Source organism: Ipomoea triloba, chromosome 12, assembly GCF_003576645.1.
Source record: "Ipomoea triloba cultivar NCNSP0323 chromosome 12, ASM357664v1".
NCBI classification, from domain to species: Eukaryota; Viridiplantae; Streptophyta; class Magnoliopsida; order Solanales; family Convolvulaceae; genus Ipomoea; species Ipomoea triloba.
The window spans coordinates 20,931,718-20,951,682 of NC_044927.1; the positions used below are offsets into that span (position 1 = coordinate 20,931,718).

A 19,965-nucleotide genomic window follows, 5' to 3' on the forward strand; every position below is an offset into this window, starting at 1 on the left:
TTTTTTTTTTTTTTTTTTGGCAGAATATCATTAAAAGTTCGGCTACATAATTGACAGAATAATAACAAATAATTTAGATATGCAGCTTATTAAAGTCATGACCTTGAAATTATAGGTCATTAGACACTAATGTTTATTTGAAATGACAACACATAAATCTAGGACAAAAAAAAAAGACTTAACACTTAAAAATGAATAGACCAAAGTGTCATTGTATTTAAGGTCATTTAAAAGAATTTGTTAACGGAAGACCAAAAATAGTTATACCACAATAATATTATGACCAAACGGGAATGTTTTTGAAAAATGGACTAAAAGTCAACAGATACTTATAAATCTATAACAAAAAATAAAATTAACTCTAATTTAAATATATTATAATTTATTGAGTCTTGCATCGGCAAATTCAATGAACGCGCCAGTTGGGCATGTGAAATATTTTTTTAATGTATTTATCTAATTTTTTGTCAAAATTTTTATTTTCCTTTCATTTTCCTCTTCTCTCATCCATTTCTTTCTTACTTGGCACCGAAAAAACTTTCAAAATTTTACATTATTGAGATTGCTCTTAGACCACTATACTCTACACTTCTTAATATTTTTCAAAATGCACATTATGCTGTTACAAAGTGCACATTTAGTATTAAAAAGTTACTTTGTAAAATGTGAATGTACAATGTACTTAGGGTTTTCTATTTTAGAGTTTATAGCTGAACTTTTTTGTTTTATTTGGTTTAAGGGTCACATTTTACTGTTTAGGGTTACAAGTTGAGCGGTAAAGTTGGCAATAGTTACAAAAATGTCATTGCATTTTTTGTTATTTGATCTAATTCGTATGATTTTTAGAAATATAAGGCTAAGATTGATTCTTAATTTTCTCTTGAGGGTGTGTTTCCTCGAGCCAAAAATATTTAAGTTCGAGTTCAACTCGATCGGTTACATAACAAGTCGGCTCGAGCTCGATTCAAATTCGAAGTTGACTAAACTCGAGGTGAGGATTCGAATGACAAGGCATGCTCAACCATTCAATTGTGCTTGTCTAAAGAGGTTCTACATGAGGTGGTAAGTGCGACAACTATGTTAGAATCATGGTCCAAACTACAATCACTTTATATGAACAAATCTTTGGCGAACAAGTTCTACTTGAAGGAGCAGTGGTATACAATCCGTATGAAGGAAAGTACTTCTATTAAGTCTCACTGAAATGAATTCAATTATATTATGCTAGACATGGAAAATGTTGACGTTGATGATGAAGATCGATTTGTCTCTCTATTAAGACTTGGAGATCCGCTTAAAGAGCATGGCTTGCACCAACGGGTACGTGTAGACACTTCAAAGTGGCCACCGGCTGACAACCACTATAAATTCTTTTTGTTATAATTTTTTATTTTATTTTATGGTCATTCCTTTTTTTTTTTTTAATTGTTAAAACATTTTTTAATTTAATTTTTTTGTTATTTTTTTAAATTTATGCAATGTAAATGTAGTATATAATTTTTGATACCATATTATTTGAATTGAAATTTCATAATTGTAAATTAAATTTAATTTTGACATGTTTAATTTAAATATAAATTGTATTAAATATAATTACAATTATAATTTTTAGAATGATAATAAATAAAGAAATAATTATAATATGTTTTTTTTTCTTGTAAATTGGTGGGTCCACGAAAAAAAAACTTAAATTGTTGGGAAGAATGGTTTTTTAGTTTGAGTGAGATAGTGGATGTTGAGGTGGATGCCAGGTCCCATAAAAACTGGAGAAAAACATCAACAGTTGAGGTTGCTCTAATGTTGTGTTATGAAAATGACATGATTTTTTTGGGTTGAGGTTGTTTTTACTACATATTATTTGGTGAATAGATCTCTGCGTTCATCCATTGATTTCAAAATTGCTAAGGAGGTTTGGTCACATAATCCTATTGATTATTCTATCTTAAGAATTATTGGATGTCATGCATATGATCATTCTAGTACGGGTAAACTAAACTCTAGAGTTATTGATCAAATGCATTTTTCTTGGTTATGCTTATGAAGTTCTGAGTCAAAATGGTATCACCTATGGTCTTCTAGTTCTCATAACGTCATTCTAAGTCGAGATATCACTTTTTGATAAAAATGCATTACCTTCTTTTCGAAAATATTATGTTGTTCCAGTATAAGTGATAAGCAAAGTAATGAGAGAACGTGGAGTTCGAATTGATGCCCAGTGATACTATTGCTTATGGTATACTATACGTGATGCATCTACTACTAGTACTGTACATACATCTTGTTGAGCCACCACAAGAGTATTCTATTGCCCAAGATCGACCTAGAAGGACAATTAAAAAACTTGTTAGGTATGCTACTAATGATGAAGTCCACTTGGTTGCTTATGCTCTTTTAATTGCACAGGAGGTTAATAGCGATCCATAATGATATTCTGAGGTTATTTCCCGTGCCAACTCATCCAAGTTGTTGGTTGCTATGCAAGAGGAGATCGAAAGTTTTCACAAGAATGAAACATGGGAGCCGGTAGAGTTACCAGAAGGTAAATGCCCATTGAGATGTAAGTGGATTTACAAGAAGAAAGAAAACATCCCTAGGGTTGAGAAAGCATGGTGGAAGACACAATTGGTTGTTCGAGATTTCGATCAACATGAATATATTGACTTTAATGCGATTTTTTTTCTCTAGTTATACGTCATACCTCTATATGTGATATTGCTTGCTTTTGTTGCTTTGTTTGATTTGGAGTTGGAGCAACATGATGTAAAGAATGCATTCTTGCATGGAGAGCTTAATGAGGAACTTTATATGCATCAACTTGATGGATTTAAATTTCCTATGAAGGAATATTATTGTGTTTGTCATTTGAAGTAATCTATTTATGGGCTAAAGCAATGTTTTATGCAATGGTATACGCGGTTTGATGTTTGTATGTTGGGGCAATGATTCTCAAGAAGCCAATATGACAATTGTGTATATTTTAAAGCTGAGTCTTTTAATGGGTCTTTTGTTTATATATTACTATATTTATGTTGATGATATTCTCATTGCTTATCCTGACATGTCTCTTATTAATAATTTGAAGTCTCAACTAAGCAATGAGTTTGAGATGAAAAACCTAGGTGCAACAAAGAAGGTTATTGGCATGGAGATACACATGGATTGTCAAGCTAGTAAACTTAATATATCCTAAACAATGTATGTTGATGAGGTGCTTGATCAATTTAACATGTCTAATTGTAAGCCTGTGTTTACTCCATTTCGTGCGCATTTGAAGGTGTCTTCTGATTTATGTCCTAATTTTGATGTTGATGTGACTTATATGTTGTTCCTTACTCCAGTGCTATTGGGAATCTTATGTATGCTAAGGTATGCACTAGACCTGATTTGACTTATGTTGTAAGTGTTTTGAGTAGATATATACATAACCCCTGTAAGGAACATTGCTATCAAATGGATTTTACAGTACTTGAAGGGTACTTATTCTTTGAGCTTAGGTTTTTATCGGAATTATTTTGTATCTACTAACATTTTGAGCTTTTGTAGATTCTGATTATAGTGGTGATCTTGACAGATGTTGGTCGCTTTGCAGTTTATTTCCACTCTTGTAATTGTTCTATCAATTGAAAAGCTACACTTCAGTCTATTGTTGCATTATCTACGATTGAGGCATAATATATTATATTGTAACAACAAAGTGTGTCAAAGACGCTACTTGGCTATGAAGTTTGGTTATGGTGCTTGGTACGGTATTTCACAATGTTAAATTGTTTTATTTTCATATAATCGGAGTGCTTCTATCTATATATCACCAAGAATGATACATATTATGCCAAAATCAAACATATATTGTATCATATACCATTTCATCTGTGACGTTATAACTGCAGGAGATAATTGTTCAGAAGGTTCTGCTAAAGAATCCAGTAGACATGGTTACTAAACCTCTACCTATTACTAAGTTCAAGAAAGGCTTAAATTTAGTCAATTGTTCACACGGTTGATTTCATGTTAAATTTGACCTAATGTGGAAATTGTTGAGAATATGTGGCTTAAATTGATTCAACAATTGAAGGAGTCAATTGTTCTACACGTGAACTCTCCATAATTGCATGATTGCATGTATTCACCCCAAAGCTCTCTCCCTCCACCATGCACCATCCATTTTCTTCTCATTTCTTTGTAGTATAAATACTTACCTGCTTCTTACATTTGAGTCGTCGTCACTCATTCATAAATTGTTTATTCATCTTTATTACATCCGTTGCAAAAATAAGAAATTGATTTTAATATTTAGTTACATATATAATAGTGGATTAGCAATGAAAAAGTTATAAATACAAAATAATTATTCCATTAATTTGAAATTATTTTTGTATATTTTAAAACGGAGTTTTGAAACAAGTTTTAATTTGGTACCTGGTGGGTAGTGGAGTTTTTGGGTAGGCTTGACTCAAGCGTGGAGCGGTCTAGGGTTGGATGAATCCTAGCCCGCGGGCCTAACGTGACGGACAGGTCCGTTTTGACAGCCCTAGGCTTGAATACCTAGTGAATACTGAAAAAAAGGGTTTGGTACGGTTACAAATAATGTTTGATTAGGTTTGTGAAGGATTCATATATTGATACAAGTAATCGAGTTTAAATCTAAGTAATTATAAGTGGACGGGTACTTGATTTGTTGCCATCCCATCTTCCACATAATAATATTATGAATTTTACTCTTTAAATTTTGCTCAAGAATTATTTCTTTATTGTGTAGATCTCGAGTTAGTGAAACCCCTGAACGTAACTTTAAAACAAGTCCATTTACATAATATTTTTTTTAATACTATTGATGCACAAAAAGTCAATGTCCATGAGTTTAAACATTTGAACTTGTCTGTTTACATAATGTTAGTTTCCTTGACATACCGTTGACATCAAGTCAAATCTTGTCCATCCCAGTACAATTCATGGGTCTGGCTCAACCCATAAACAGTTGGAAGTGGAATTGTAGCAGTCGGCAAATTATATTGTATACAACTAAAAAAAAAATAAAAAATTCTCTTCAAAAAAAAAAAAAACTAAAAAAAAATTTGTTGTAAAAATATATTTAAAGACAATATCCTATTTTCTAGGATCATGTATTGTATTCTATTTTACGGTGATCTAATGAGAAGGTTGTTCTGGAGATAAACTTGATCTTCTTCTTCTTCCTTCTCTCTGTATGATTATAGTGTACAATTATACAAGATTCACACGATGATACATCTTAATTTACAACAACTTTTAATATGCTATACACTCAAACTGTTTAGTGCTATGTATTGCATTACATGAAGCACAAGCTAGCTGGCTAGCTAAGATCAGAGTATATATTTATACAAGAATATATGTTGTCAGTCTACAACGTCACTACTGAACAGCTTGAATTTATTGGCATCAAGGATCAACTTCCTTACAGAAGAGAATGCGCCCAGAAGTCCTGCACCTGTAAACACTATAATGATTAAGCTGTTAATCCACAAGGTTAAGGATGACTTGGAGGGTTTGAAAGTCATGTTGTAGAGGAGCATTGGGAGAATGAAATCCAGAGGGATGAAGCCAATTGCTCCAACTACGCCATTGATGTCCCCAAAGAATGGTAACATAGCTGCCAAAAACCCACACAGTGCCATGTACAGTGACCGGAGAATTATCCTCGGAATTAAGTTTCTCCAAGAGAACATCCCTTGGTTCACATCTGCAGATTTTGTTTCCATTATTTCATAGGCCACTTGAGAATACACCTGCATCATCATCATATATATAAGCTTATATTGACGATGATGATAACTTGTTGGGCAAAGCCCGGTAAAGGCCAAGTAAGTCTAGCAATCGGTGGTTGGGGAATTGTTGGGTAGAGGCCAAATCTAGCACTTGATGGTTGGGGGATTGTTGGGCAGAGGCTAGTAAAGGGTTTAAATGACCAAATCTAGCACCCAGCATCTCGAAAATGTGTGGTGGTAAAGTTGCACCTTTGTTACTAGCTATAACTTTTGGCGTAGTGATAAGCGTTTGATCCTAACATTTGTGAGGAACTAACTGTATGTCTGTATGTTTTGAATGGATATATATGTACGAGACTTACCAGGCCTATGGCGAAGAGCTGAAGAAGAACAAATATAACCCCAAGACCTAATACCCATGTTGGAGCCAATGAAGGTCCATCATCTGGCATTAAGCTCTTGAGGATGTTTGAATTGGATTTGTTTCCAAATGTCCAATATCCAGACACCGCAGCAGAGTAGAAGGTGACAAGAATCACAGAGTAACACATTGTGAGCCCTTTCATCATCTTTCCTGTAGCTGGTGGAGCAAGAGTTGCCTGGATTAATTAAGCGAATCTTATAAGATACAATAAAAAAAAATGCTTCTTATATGAGCTCAGGTTAGAGACGAAGAAAATCAATATGCAGGAATTACAGGCTTAAACGGTAGTATTTGATTTAGTCAAGTTGAGTTAGGAGTAAGAGGTGACCTGTATTTCAGGCAGAATACCATTTCCAAAAATGGCAGCTATAATGGATATGGAAGTGAATGCACTGAACACTCGAGACAACTTCGACGTTTCTAATGAGTAGTCTTTTGAAGGTGCATTTTTGGACATTCCTGCATTACACTGGAAATGCTTAGATCATATCAGAATCATCAACTATACATTGATCGATTAGTCATTTCTATCATTCTTCTATCTTGTCAAACATTCAGACACGAAATGCAGGTAAATTTTCTAGCAGAATTAGAACATGATTGCAATGAGAGCACAAATTAAATGACAATTACTGCAAAGGATTTACCAGCATGAATGCAAGCACCAACTACAAGGAAAGTGTAGCCCAAGCTCAGGAATAGCGAAACCAGGTTGATATGCCTGAGGGAGTGGAAGGATGGAAACTGCGAGAGAACTATCTGGACTCCCGTTACTATTGCTATGAAGTCATACAACTTCAACGACCCATGGGGTGAAAGATTCGAGTACATGATCTTGTACCACCAAATACAAAACAAAAGAGGCCTTTAGAATCAATATAGTTACAGAATAAAGCCTTCCCACATATAATCTGAATGAAGGACTAGTTAAATATTTATTACTAAAATCACTTTCTCATCACTAAAAAAGCTACCTGCTGAGTTGTGTCTTTGGTCATAATGATAGAAATCTCATATTCAAAAACACAGCAGATGAAAAAAGGAGACACAGAATCTTCCCCACGTTTAATCAATAATCAATCTGTGGGCAGAAAAATGATTCCAAAGAATTTTCAGATTAAACTAGGGGAACTTTCTGCAACTTTACTCTGATCCACTAGGATCTGGCACACAAGAGTTAGAGAACCTAAAATTGATAGCCAATATCAACAGAGTATGCCATGAAATAACAAATCTGAAGTTAAGGAATTCAGTTTGCCACACTCGACATTTTCATCAATTAAAGCAAAATTTATGTCTTCACTATTACTCTATTAGCAGTGCGTTCTATATTTCCTCGTCTCTTTCAAGTTCTTCTTAGGTTAATGAAGACACAAGAAGGTAAAACTGCTTAACAGAGAAACTAGACAAAAAGTTCTTTCGCTGATTTTTTAAAACTTTTATCATTTAAGAATCTCTAATTAAATACGTAAAGTAGATGCAAATTTAAAGTACTAATTTGTATCATTTCAAGCTTATTTTAAGTTATTGTGCTAATTTCCTTTGGCATTTACATAATCATCAAATTCCATGTGCTATATGCGTATCTTTATACTAAGAAAAAACTATGCCCCCATTGCGGAAAGTGCTTGAATATTTCCTGTAAAACTACTTTTGAGAAACTATGGACAAAGTAACCCATGGTAATCATTAAAAAGTTCTCCATTAAGAGCATAAAGTCAGTAATATCCTATAAAGAGACTACAGTGTGTACCTGGATGCATTCTCCAGCAAGCAAAATTGCTCCTATGCTAATTCCAGTGTTAATGGCTGTTTGAATGAATATTACAAAATAAAACATCCATCCAGAACCTGCAAGAAAACAGATTAGCAAGCTGCCATAAACTGTTTTCTACTTTTCTCTATACCAAAAAGAGCTCATAGCTACCAACCTACCAGCATCACTGTTAAAATGACTATTTTTCTAAGGTCTAAAGTAACTAATGAATGTTAAAATATAAAAGGAGGAAAAAAAAACAGAGATTTGTAAAAGATTTGCTTTTCTAATTACAAATATGGAGTTGTTAAGTATGAAATGGATGGAACCATGGGACCACAAATTCAATCCAAATATCTTGCATCGCCCCAAGGCTCGTACACCTCAGCCCAACAGAATTGTGGAGGGTGAATCAGGTGACTTGTCTCGTCCCAAGGGCCCACACTCCAGCCCAACAGAATTGTGGAGGAGTGAATAAGGTGATTTAGTGGTTCATTATGTGAGAGGACCCCAGTGCCCACAAGAGCCACCCCACAAGATGGTGACTAAATATCTTTTAGATCTAAGTTTAGTGTCCTAGAGTTAGATGTGAACCAGGAATTATCTCCAATAGGATATGGCGGCTGCCAGCTAGTGAGCAAATTATATCCTCCATGGCTTTAATGCTTTCACACTGATGAGCCTTTGAAATGTCCAATGCCATCCTCAACATTAAGGGTGTGTTTGGTTCGCACACGGGAATCGGAATCGGAATGGGTATCAAATACTTGGTAAGGGTAATGAGTTTTGGTGAAAGTATTTAGCATGTTTGGTAGTTGGGTGGAATGGGAATGAATATTAATAGTTGGGGAAGAAATGAAGAAGTGAAATGAAACCCTTATTTAATAAGGGTATGAGTTTTCCCATTAATGGGGTATTCCATACCCATAGTAGCATTCTCAAAAACTATAAACCAAACATTAGCAATCACTTTCATACCCATTCCCTATACCAAAACCCCTCAACCAAACACACCCTAAGTCTTCCTTTTCAGCCCCACCCCAAAGAACATTTTTCACACAGTTTGTGTTCGGACTACTGCTGTTGGTTAATGTTCACCTACTTATCATCAACCAAATAATCAAAGAACTCGCAGTGCAGGGGAGATCCAACAATTTGTAATTTACTTTTTTTTTTTAGCTCATTAGCACATAGAATTTACCTTTTTCGCAGCCATCAAACTATGTTACCCAAAATGGTGGAATGGCTTGTAAATAACGAGTCTCTGTGTAGTAGTTAAAAGCGGTAAAAACAGCTCCCATGAGCCATTGAAACTAGGAATTAATTAATGAATGCACTTTACTACTAAACGCACCTAAAACGTCGGCGGCGAGCTCGCGGAACCGGATATGGCGACGGCCGGACTTCTCACAGTGCTCAAGCACCAGAGACATGAGATAGTAGGAGTAGAAGGTCACCACTCCCATGGCGGTGAGGCAGAAGAACCCCAGGCCCCAACCCAGCCCCCGGAACGCGTAAGGCAGAGTCAGTATAGTGGGCCCCACTATCGCCGTCGTCAGGTGAAACCCCGCGTGCCACCATTCCCCTGTTCTCCAAACAATTTCCGTCAAAAAATGGGGGAAAACGATATTAATACTAACAGGTATTAAAACAAACGAAGAAGAACGATACCTTTGGATTCCAGCACGAACACCGCTCCGGCGTCGTTATCCCGGCGCTCCTCAGGAAACGCGTCGCTCCGAGGAGGCTCCGCCATTAACGCGCCCTGTGGATCACTACAAATACAAACTTATACGCGCTGTTCAATTCTAACAGAATTGATTTCACTCCGTATAAGCAGCTAAGGATAAGAAGAAGAATAAGGAGAAGAAGAAGAAGAAGAAGAGGAGTAGTGAACGGAATGGCGATGGCGGAGGCGTCGATAAGACTCTACAAAGACGTTTATTGGCAGTTTGGGAAGAAGAAGAATAGAAGAACGTCATTCTTTATATATATAACTATATATATCGAAGCTCATACGTAGTTGGTAGTTGTATGCTGGGGTCAGTTTAGTAAATTTATATATATTCATATCGACACCTAGGCCACTATGACAACTTGACTCTTTTTTTTTTTTTTTTTTTTTTTTTTTTTTTTGAAAGTAACTTGACTCCTTGAGTACGCCTAAATTTCTCACATGTAATTATCTATTTCTCCGTAATTTTTATCTCTTTACATATATTTCAAAAAAAAAATTGTAATATAGATCAGTACCGATAATATTTCAAAAAAAAATTTATAATACACCTCAATATTGATAATATTTGTACAATTATATATATTATTAGGTCAGCACCGATAATATTTCAAAAAGTTTCTATATTACATATCAGTACGGGTAATATTTGTATAATTATATATATTATTAGGTACTATAGTACTATTAATAATAAGTTTCAATAGTACTTAATTGTATTTGGTATGATCGATATTAATATTGTTGATAAATTTTAATATTTTATTAATTTTTAAGATATTTTATTAATATTACATAAATCATAAACATAAAATTATAATTGAAACGTATTTTTAAATTTTTTTATTAAAAATTTCACTCTCTAAGCACAAAAAGTCAACAAATGTCTCTACTGAGCCTCGAACCTACTCCCTTCCATATAGGAGTGTACACCAGGTGCCGCTTGACCACAAGGCCTTTGACAAATTCTTCGTATATTGAGAGTAGGGTTTTATAACTTTTATTAAAGGAAAAAAATTAAATGGCAAAAATGTTATCACTGCTTTGGTCGATTAGAGTATTAGACACGTTGATAGACAAATCATTATGGTGAATTTGAAACCAACGAATAAAAAATAGCTACTCCTCATCATAAATGTGCACCAAAATTTATAGATAAGCAATGAATTTATTTCTTTCAAAACAAGTTATAGGGGTTGGGCCGTTGGGGAGGTGGATTTGACTTTGGGGATGAGGAGGGGTGTTCGAATAAATTTAAACGGAAATATTAAGGTAAGAATTCACTCAATTATCATTGATACAAAAATAAACTCAACAACATATAAACAAATGGTAAAAAATTTTATGAAACCGTTTCATCCATCGTGAAATAGATTTGATTAATATGACAATGTAATATTTATACTGAAAATATAATACTTTATACTAATCAAAATAAAAGGTTTATATTTTTTAATGCAAATAAAAAAATTATTACTTATATGAAAAAGTGTAATATTTTAAAGAACAATTTAATACTTTTACATTTTGATAGTATATTTTTCCTCATAAATATTATATTTTCTCTCTTATAAGTAATAAATACTTGCCAACATTACTTATATGAAAAAATGTAATACTTTTGAAAAAAAATGATAATACTTTTACATCAAAAGTTTATAAATAACAAACACGGATTAGTATTACATTCTTCATTATAATTATTACATTTTTATACAGTTGTTATGCCATGGACCCGGGTCCACATTGCAATGTGGACCCGGGTCCATGTTCACACTTTCATAACTCCATGTTCATAATTTCATAACTCCATGTTCACATTTTCATAACTCCATGTTCACAGTTTTATAACTCTATGTTCACAATTTCATAATTCAATGTTCACAATTTCATAACTCTATGTTCACAATTTTATAACTCTATGTTCACAATTTCATAACTCTATATTCAATAGTATCAAAACTTCAACACACAATTTTTGAATTTATATAACAAAATTGTTATATATAGAGTTCAAAAATTGTGAGTATTGAATAATTTAATTTTGTATATTGAGGTCCTAAATTGTGAACATAGAGTTCTAAAATTATGAACATAGACTCGGGTCCATAACATAATTTGCTATTTTCATATTGACCCGATTCGTCCCAACTCATCTCGCGAATACGGATCCGTAAGATGGTTTTAGACAAGTATGACCCTAAATAAATTGGTTATAGTGATTGACAACCTTCATACTACCAATCTATTTTCATTTTTTATTGATATTTAACAAATTAACTTGAAAAATCATATTTAAAGGGAATAATGTTTGAATAGTTCACCAAATTACACGTGAAAATGCAATTGAGCAATACAACACAAAATAATTGTAATTGGATTTCTTAACAGTCCAAACTTATACAATTGAATCAAAATTGACTTATTTTTCCAGTTATCATTGAGGACGACCATCTTATTAAAATATTATTTTTGATATATTTTAATAATTTTAAATAAAATTAAATTAAAAAAAAAACAACAAATCCCGCCCTTCCTCAGTCTTTGTCTTTGAGACGAATATGTTTTATTTATCTCTGGCTTTATGCGGAGACGAAGACATGCCTCTTTTTTAATAAATAAAATAAAAATACTTTTTTAATAAGATAACTGTCATATCAGTAGTAACCATACAAATATGTCAATTTTAGTTCAATTGAATAACTTTGGACGAGACCTAATTATAATTTTTTTGAGTTGGATGATCAAACTATATTTTCTCACGTAGTTTAGTGGCCTATTTGAACATTATTTATATTTAAATTAGTCTTTCAATAGCAATTTGACTATTTGTGGCTGTTAGAGTGTTAGGGCCTATTCATGGTATGTGTAACACACACACACACACGAAAACTTTTTATTTTATTTTATTTTATTTGTACATGTCTTTCATATTTCATAACGTTTATCTTATATTTTCTTATTTTTCATTTTCGTAACCCTCAAAATTTCCTCTCTCATGTTTTATACACATAAACTCGACAATGAATTTAATTTTCTAACAAATATCAATAGATTAGATGCAAGATGAATTGGATCTGGTGTCATTTCCATTATTGTCAATAACGTTTATCTTATATTTTCTTATTCTTCATTTTCGTAACCCTCCAAATTTCCTCTCTCATGTTTTATACACATAAACTCGACAATGAATTTAAGTTTCTAACAAATAGCAATAGATTAGATGCAAGATGAATTGGATTCGGTGTCATTTCCGTTATTGTCAGAAACATAGAGACACAACACAATGTAATATTCTTAAGGAAACCTTAAAATTTTGGAATATACAATATCTATGTATAATATAAAAGCTCATTGAATTTTTGTTCGAAGACTTTTTCAGGAAAAATATTTAATACTTTGTGCATTGATAATTGTTCCTTGCTAAATTGTTTATCTATTTTACCATTATCGATGCCGCTGTTCTAATTCCGACTATATAAAGGACAACATTCACACTGTTTAGGTGGAACAGGTTTGTATGGTGTCTTAGCACACTTCCCTTTGTACTTGTTCTAGTTTTTTTTTACCATTTCATGGCTATTCGTTCTTAGGCTTTATTGTTTATTTTATTTTATTTATCTCAGAATTATGAATTTAATTCAACTAATTTAGTTCTTTATTATTTTTAGATGTCCTTTTATCCAATTTGTTAAGTTTCCCCTTACTTCAGTTGTCTTTTGAAAGACTTATTTTGCCTTCATTATTGGACTGGTCTCATTATGAATATTTGAAGTACTTTTTAGCTATTTTGTGGGCAATTTCACCGTTGCATAAGCTCCCACTTTTTCTTATATATGGCGGACTATTGTACATTAAGTTACCTTTCTCTCCGATTTTTTTTTCTCACTGTGTAAGCTGCTGCCATTTTCTCCTTTTATTTCTCTTTAAGGGTGTGTTTAGTCCGACTGGTTTCGCACAAACCAGTCGCCGACTGGTTCGGCGGCGGCGTTTCTAGTTTTTTTTTTTTTTTTTTTTTTAATATTTCTTTTTGTTAATTTGTTGTGATTTGTTTTTGTTAATTTGTTGTATTTTTTTATCTTTAAACAAAAAAAACCATTTTCTTTTTCATTTTCTGGAAAATGAACCAAACATATAAAAGACAGTTTTCCAGAATACATCCAACCACCGGAAATGAAGTTATTTTCTGGAAAATGACTCATTTTCCAGAAAATATTTTCCAGAAGTCATTTTCCTACTTTCCGAACACACCCTAATTGGTTTTTGATTTTCTACTTGCACCTCATTTACGATTTTTGTTTGAGTTTTATCGTCGTTTCTTTCAAAATTTAAACCATCGCCTATTTTCCCAATTAAATTTCTATTAATCTTAAAATAATATTTATAACTCCGGCCTTAAATATTATTTGAACTTTTATTTTGTATTTGTGTGAACTTTTTCCTCTTCGTACTTTTCTTTCTTTCTAGCTTCCTTCCATTGTTGCTTCCCTGCGCTCTTTGAACAAATAATTTTTTGATTCCTTTCCTTCCGAATTGAAGTTATGAAAGCAATAATCACTGGGTTTGATTTACGGGAGATAGTTCCAATCATTTAGAAAATAAATTTCAACCAGTCTGTAAATTTTTTTTTTTTTTTTTTTTTTTGGTGATAGCGAAATGCTAAGTACAAAATACTATAATGATCCATTGAAACATACTCACTCACACATTCAATGGTTCAATGTCTTATGCCAAGCTAAGACTTTTGAGAGATGTTTTCTCTCTTTCCGCATCAGGTCTTTCCTACTGATAGAAAAACTTACCTTCCAATATGATTGTCACGCTTATCTTGTCTTTCTGGTTACACTCAAATTGCTTCTTCTGAAATTTAAGTGATGTTGTATTTGCATGACTTATAGTTTTAAATATAAGTGGGGTGTATTCAATCATGACCTTTATTGGTTTTTAAATACTTTTATGAATTTTAAAAGTTTGAAGGTATTCAATTCAAACTTTAAGAGAGTTTTTAAAAGTCAGGCGGTATTCAATCAAGATTTTTAAAAGTTGGGTGGTATTCGATTAAGACTTTTAAAGAGTCTTTAAAAGTTATATGATATTCAAAAAGTTATGAATTTATGTAGACTTTTTAATTTTATGACTTTTTTTTTTTGAAAACTAATTTTAGGACTTTTGCAGGCTTTTTCTTCTTAAATATAAATAATTGAAATTAAACCCTAAATCCTAAGATTTCAAAATTTTCTTTAATTTTACTAACTCTGAGTCTCTCTCTATTTAAACTTTATAAACCTTATACCTAAATTTAATAAATTATTTTTTCTTCATTATCCTATATTTTTTTTATACCTAAACTTTATCATTTTTTCTCTCTCATAAACTTTACAATCCTCTTAAAAATTTGAAATAATATTATTTTTAATTCATTATTACTTGTATATTTTGATTTTTTAAAAATTTTTTTCTACGAACTTTTTATCCCTAACTTCTAAACTTTCTCTACGAACTTTTATTCCCTAATTTTCTCTAAAATTTTTTTCTTCCTAAATACATGAACAAAGCAATTTTTTATCCATATTTTAATTTTTATTCTTGTTATGTTTATATTCATAATAATATTTTTTTAATAACAACATGCTACTATGAATAGCGAACTACTGGTTGCAACAACAATTTGGAGTTGCAAACAATAGAATATTATTTTTGTTCGCAGTCCCAAATTGCTATTGTAAATAATAACTCTTTGCTTGATGCCCAAGCAAATGTCAATTATTAATCTATGCCAATAATAACTCTTTGCTATTATATTCTAAAAAAATTTTAGAAGTTAATAAAAATTTACAAAAATCATAATGGAATACACCCTCTAAATTTACTTTGGGCCTCGCACTACGCTCAGCTAGTCTTGAATATTACACAAAAAAAAAAAAAAAAAAAAATTCTTGCCTTTCTGCTATATAATATAAAACATTTTGTTCTTGGTGGAGAAACCAGTAAAACAAACAGTTCAGTCCCTAGATAATAAAAATTCAAAGTACACACTTAATTTATGATAAAGAATTATGATTTCTAAAAATATTTTATACATTTAATTTACAAAAAAGTCCATAACCATTATTCAAAGGCACACTATAAGTAAAATTTGTCTTATAACCTACCCGCCAAATGATTACCACAAAAATGTCAATTTGGTATTATACTTTATTAATATAATGCCATTTATTAATCTATGCCAATTTTTATCCTACTTGATTATATTATTATTAACTTGGGTTGATGAATTTGGTAGGTACTACGGAGTAATAAATATGAAATGTTTTTCACATTTCAAAGAGAATTAATTCTTCCATTGCTAGTACACTAACTAAAAGTGAAGTCAAATAAACACATTACAACTACTACAATTAAGAAAGAGTAAGCATTCATTTCTAATGTTCAACACAAACAAATTGAACATCATAGTAGATTGGGGGCTGAAATTGTTCATTTCTTGCTGTTCTGATACTCTACTGCAGATTTATTGTATTCCTCCAATTCCTTCTTGTATGCCTCCATGGCCTCAGCAGCTTTGCTGTTCCAAACTTGTTTCTCTTCTTCACTCAGCTCCTGCAACAAAACCAATCATATTGCTACATCGTTCTAGGCTAACTTCTTTAAGCCATCCTCCTTGTGATAATTTCTTTAAGCCATCCCAATATTACTTACGAGGGTCGAGCAAGGCTAACTTAGCTATTGTGAGGAAAAAAGTAGTCAATGCTTGTCCACGAGACGTCATTCATGAGAATGAGTCTGGTATAATAAAAGAATTTGAATCGGAGACAACCTAATCAAGTTGGTCGGCTATTGGCTTAATAGAATTTGAATTAAGCAACTTCAGTTAAGTTAGTCGGGATTGTTAGCTTGGGGAAACTATGGACAACTTCCTTGTGATCATTTGGCAGCTCGAGTCACAAGGTGAGGCTCGGATAATCCCTCATCACCAAAAAAAAAAAAAAAGAGAGAGTTCGAATCATCTTATACCTTCCATTTGAGAGAAATGAGAGCATTAACTGTTGTATTGTTGGTTCCAGGCTTCTCTTCCACTATCCTCTTCCTTTCCTCCTTGCTGAACAGAAGGAATGAGGAAGCTGGCTTCTTTGGCCTGTTGGGATCTACATTCTTCTCTTCCTTCTGTTTCTTTCTTTGATTCTCTTTTGTTTTCTGCATTGCAAAAAGTTCCAATCATTTTGCAGAGCTCAAAAGCAAAGCAGCAAACTGTCATTGCCTTGCCTGGGCAGCAACATAGAAACATCATAAAAACTACCTTAATGAGATTTTCTGTCTTCTCCTTCTTCTTTAGCAATTGCATAGCTTCCTGCTTCTTGAGCTTGATCATCTCCTCCTCTTCCTTCTTGTGGCTGGCAGCTTCTTCTTCCTTCATCTTTCTGTAAACCTCCATTTCTTGACCATACTGTTCCTTGTTCTTTGCTGCAATCTGTATCATGCAAAAGAGGCTCATGTTTCACAGTATTTTAGAGCAATACTAAAATTGGGGGATTTAATTAGGTTTCAAGCTAACTCACTTCTTCATAGGGTGCTTTCTGGTCATCAGTCATGTTCTTCCATTCTTCACCTGTGATCTTTGCCACCTGCAGGCAAATATATAATTCTGTTAAGCATATAATATATAATTTTTTTGACTTTATGAGATTGGGATTCAAAGATTTACCTCTTTCACATTCTTGTTCTCAGCAAGCAAAGCAGCACGCCGCTCATTGGTGAACACGAAAAAAGCCGATAATGGTTGCTTTGGTTTCAATGGATCTTTCTCCTTCCTGTACACAATTAAAGCAACAAATCAAAATGAGATGAATTTGGGACATACAGACAGAAGATAGAAAGGAAATGTTGAAAGGGTGGTTTACTTTTTCTTCTTGTTGTTTTCGTTGGCTGTTGTTTCTTGCTGAAAGTGGATGAATTGCTGGAGCAATTCCATGGCTGTCTTCTGCTTGTGCTCCTCCTCCAAGAGCCTCATTGCTTCTCTTTCACGCTTCTCATTTCCGACAGCCTTCAAGTATTCTTCTTTCTCCGCCTGGTACTTTTCCTCGTACGGCTTCTTGTCTTCCGGGGTGAGCGTCTTCCATTTTGCCCCAAGCTGATTTGTTATCTCCTTGAACTCCGCATCTGGGTTCGCTTTCTTTACCTAATTGAACCATCATCAATTTCGCCATTTTAAATCTCAGAAAATACAAGTTTATGGAGATTATTGTGTATGTAGATGATTTTGAAGCATGAATTGAATTTCAATTACCTCATTCCACTGGTCTTTGCACCATAACAGATAAGGTGCTGCCGGCCTTTTCGTGCCTTTCTTCTCTTTTTCTTTCTCTCCTAGGGTTTTCAGAATTGGGAAATTCTGGAGAAATTATCAAGATTAATAAAGATTATTTCAAATTACTTCACGTTTTAGGTTAAGAATAAAGGAATTGAAGCAAGAAACGTACCAGAGTGGGTTTGAATTCCTTGATCTTCTGCAATTTCTTGAGTTCCAATTGAAGTTTCTCCTGTTCTTTGCCGCGGACTTGAAGCTCTTCCTCTTTCTGCTTCAGCATTTCCTCCCTGGCCTTCAACAGTTCCTCAGTCTGTTCCTTCTCAATCTTCAGTCTCTGGAGCCTGTCCTGCATTTCCTGGAGTTCCTTCTCGAACGACGACGATTCCTCGGTCTGCTTTTTCGCCTTCGAGGCCCCTCTCTTGGATTTCTTCTGAGATAGACTTCCATGGTTCTCTTTCCCGGCGGACTCTTCTACCGCCACCGGGAGAGGAACGTCGGCAGCCTCGCTTGGTGAAGCGTTTTTCTGCTTCAATGGCTTTCTGGATCTCGGTTTCTTCGCTGGGATGGCAATGGGCATTTCTGCAACGGCGGCCATGGTTTTTTCTCTGGGAAAAAGGGAGTTTGAAATGCAAAAGAAACGGCTAGTTGCAGGGATTTTCCTTTCTTTACAAACAGGGAGGGGCTTATATTTTAAACGGAGCGTAACGGTTGAATTTTTGAAATTCAAATAAATGTAACCGTTGCAGATTGCATCAAATGGGAATGTCTTCAAATAAAAGGGAACATTACTATTCAACAATTTTTACATTTTATCTTTATTACTAGTTTTATACGCGTATTGCGCGAATGGGTTAATGCCCAATGTTTATATTTAAATAAATATTTGAAAGTATATTAATGCATGCAAGATTATATATGAGAAGTTTATACATGAGTAACTAAATGTCGAATTTTTTTATTTAAATATCTAACTCAAAGTATATGAATCCAATATAATATAGAAAATTCATTATAATTATTACTAAAATAAATGTTTGCAACCTTGTAAAATCGATAGTCTAAATATTTGGTCTAAAAATGATAGTCTAAATAAATACTACTTTTCATTTGAATTTTTCTAAGTGGTTCCTAATTCTCTTTTGAGTAACATTGTCATTGTCTTCATCTTTACTATTTGTGGTAGTGTGTTATTTGCAATTCGGTTATTGTTGGTAGCATAGATGACAACGTCATGCAATGAGATTATGATATAGAAGCTATGGACTTTCCTTTAGGTGTTCTGCTTGAGGTTTATTTGGTTCAACCATTATTGTTGAATGAGTTATTGTGGATAAAGAAATCCCTAGTTTAAGAAAAAAAAGATTAAATAAATTAATAAAAATTTGAAAATTTAAAATATTATATATTCCAAAGATATTAAAAGGTAGTTTCTCGCTTCAATTTGCTGGGTAATGAGTTATTTGAGTACTTTCATTGTCAACAAATTCCCCAAGTAGTTAATATGATTGGTTTCAAACTATTCTTTTTTATTTTTTTCATGGTATTAAAGAAATACATATGTACCATTTTTTGGTGTAACTACTAATTTATTTAATTCAATAAGAGTAAAATAGAGCGATTCCGCTTCAATTTGTTGGGTTATTTGAGTACTCTCTTTGTCAACCAATCCCTAAGTAGTTAATATAATTAGCTTCAAATTATTTTAAAATTTTGTTTTTCATGTATTAATAAAATACTTGGTAAATAAATATATAACATTATTTTGTACTATAACTTTGATATTTAATTACAAGATATTGTAAAAATAAGATAATGGACAATATAATGAACATCAATTGATAAATTTGAATGTAAAGAATCTTTGCATGAGAGAAAATAAAGACAATATAACTAATGAAATTATTTCTCTTATTTAATTTAATTTTTTTATAATGAATAATTTTTTCAAATAAAGGTATTGTAGACACATAATTCGTTTTTTTTTTTTTGGTAAGGGTAGAC

General features: G+C 32.8%; 2 protein-coding genes across 2 annotated transcripts; both read right to left on the reverse strand.

Moving 5' to 3' along the window:
- Nucleotides 1-5,163: 5,163 nt before the first annotated feature.
- LOC116000499 (probable GABA transporter 2) lies at nucleotides 5,164-9,887 on the reverse strand. Its single transcript, XM_031240588.1, has 7 exons — nucleotides 9,596-9,887; nucleotides 9,279-9,509; nucleotides 7,922-8,019; nucleotides 6,816-7,002; nucleotides 6,497-6,627; nucleotides 6,107-6,343; nucleotides 5,164-5,765 (listed from the first exon to the last, which is right to left on the reverse strand). The coding sequence occupies exons 1-7, from the start codon at nucleotides 9,678-9,680 to the stop codon at nucleotides 5,376-5,378; spliced, it is 1,359 nt and encodes a 452-aa protein (XP_031096448.1). The 5' UTR covers nucleotides 9,681-9,887; the 3' UTR covers nucleotides 5,164-5,375.
- Nucleotides 9,888-15,978: 6,091 nt separating this feature from the next.
- LOC115998615 (high mobility group B protein 6-like) lies at nucleotides 15,979-18,609 on the reverse strand. The gene is made up of 8 exons (XM_031238222.1): nucleotides 18,137-18,609; nucleotides 17,944-18,048; nucleotides 17,558-17,835; nucleotides 17,362-17,467; nucleotides 17,216-17,281; nucleotides 16,957-17,127; nucleotides 16,674-16,853; nucleotides 15,979-16,259 (listed from the first exon to the last, which is right to left on the reverse strand). Exons 1-8 carry the CDS (start codon nucleotides 18,557-18,559, stop codon nucleotides 16,137-16,139), a joined length of 1,452 nt encoding a protein of 483 aa, XP_031094082.1. The 5' UTR covers nucleotides 18,560-18,609; the 3' UTR covers nucleotides 15,979-16,136.
- Nucleotides 18,610-19,965: the final 1,356 nt, after the last annotated feature.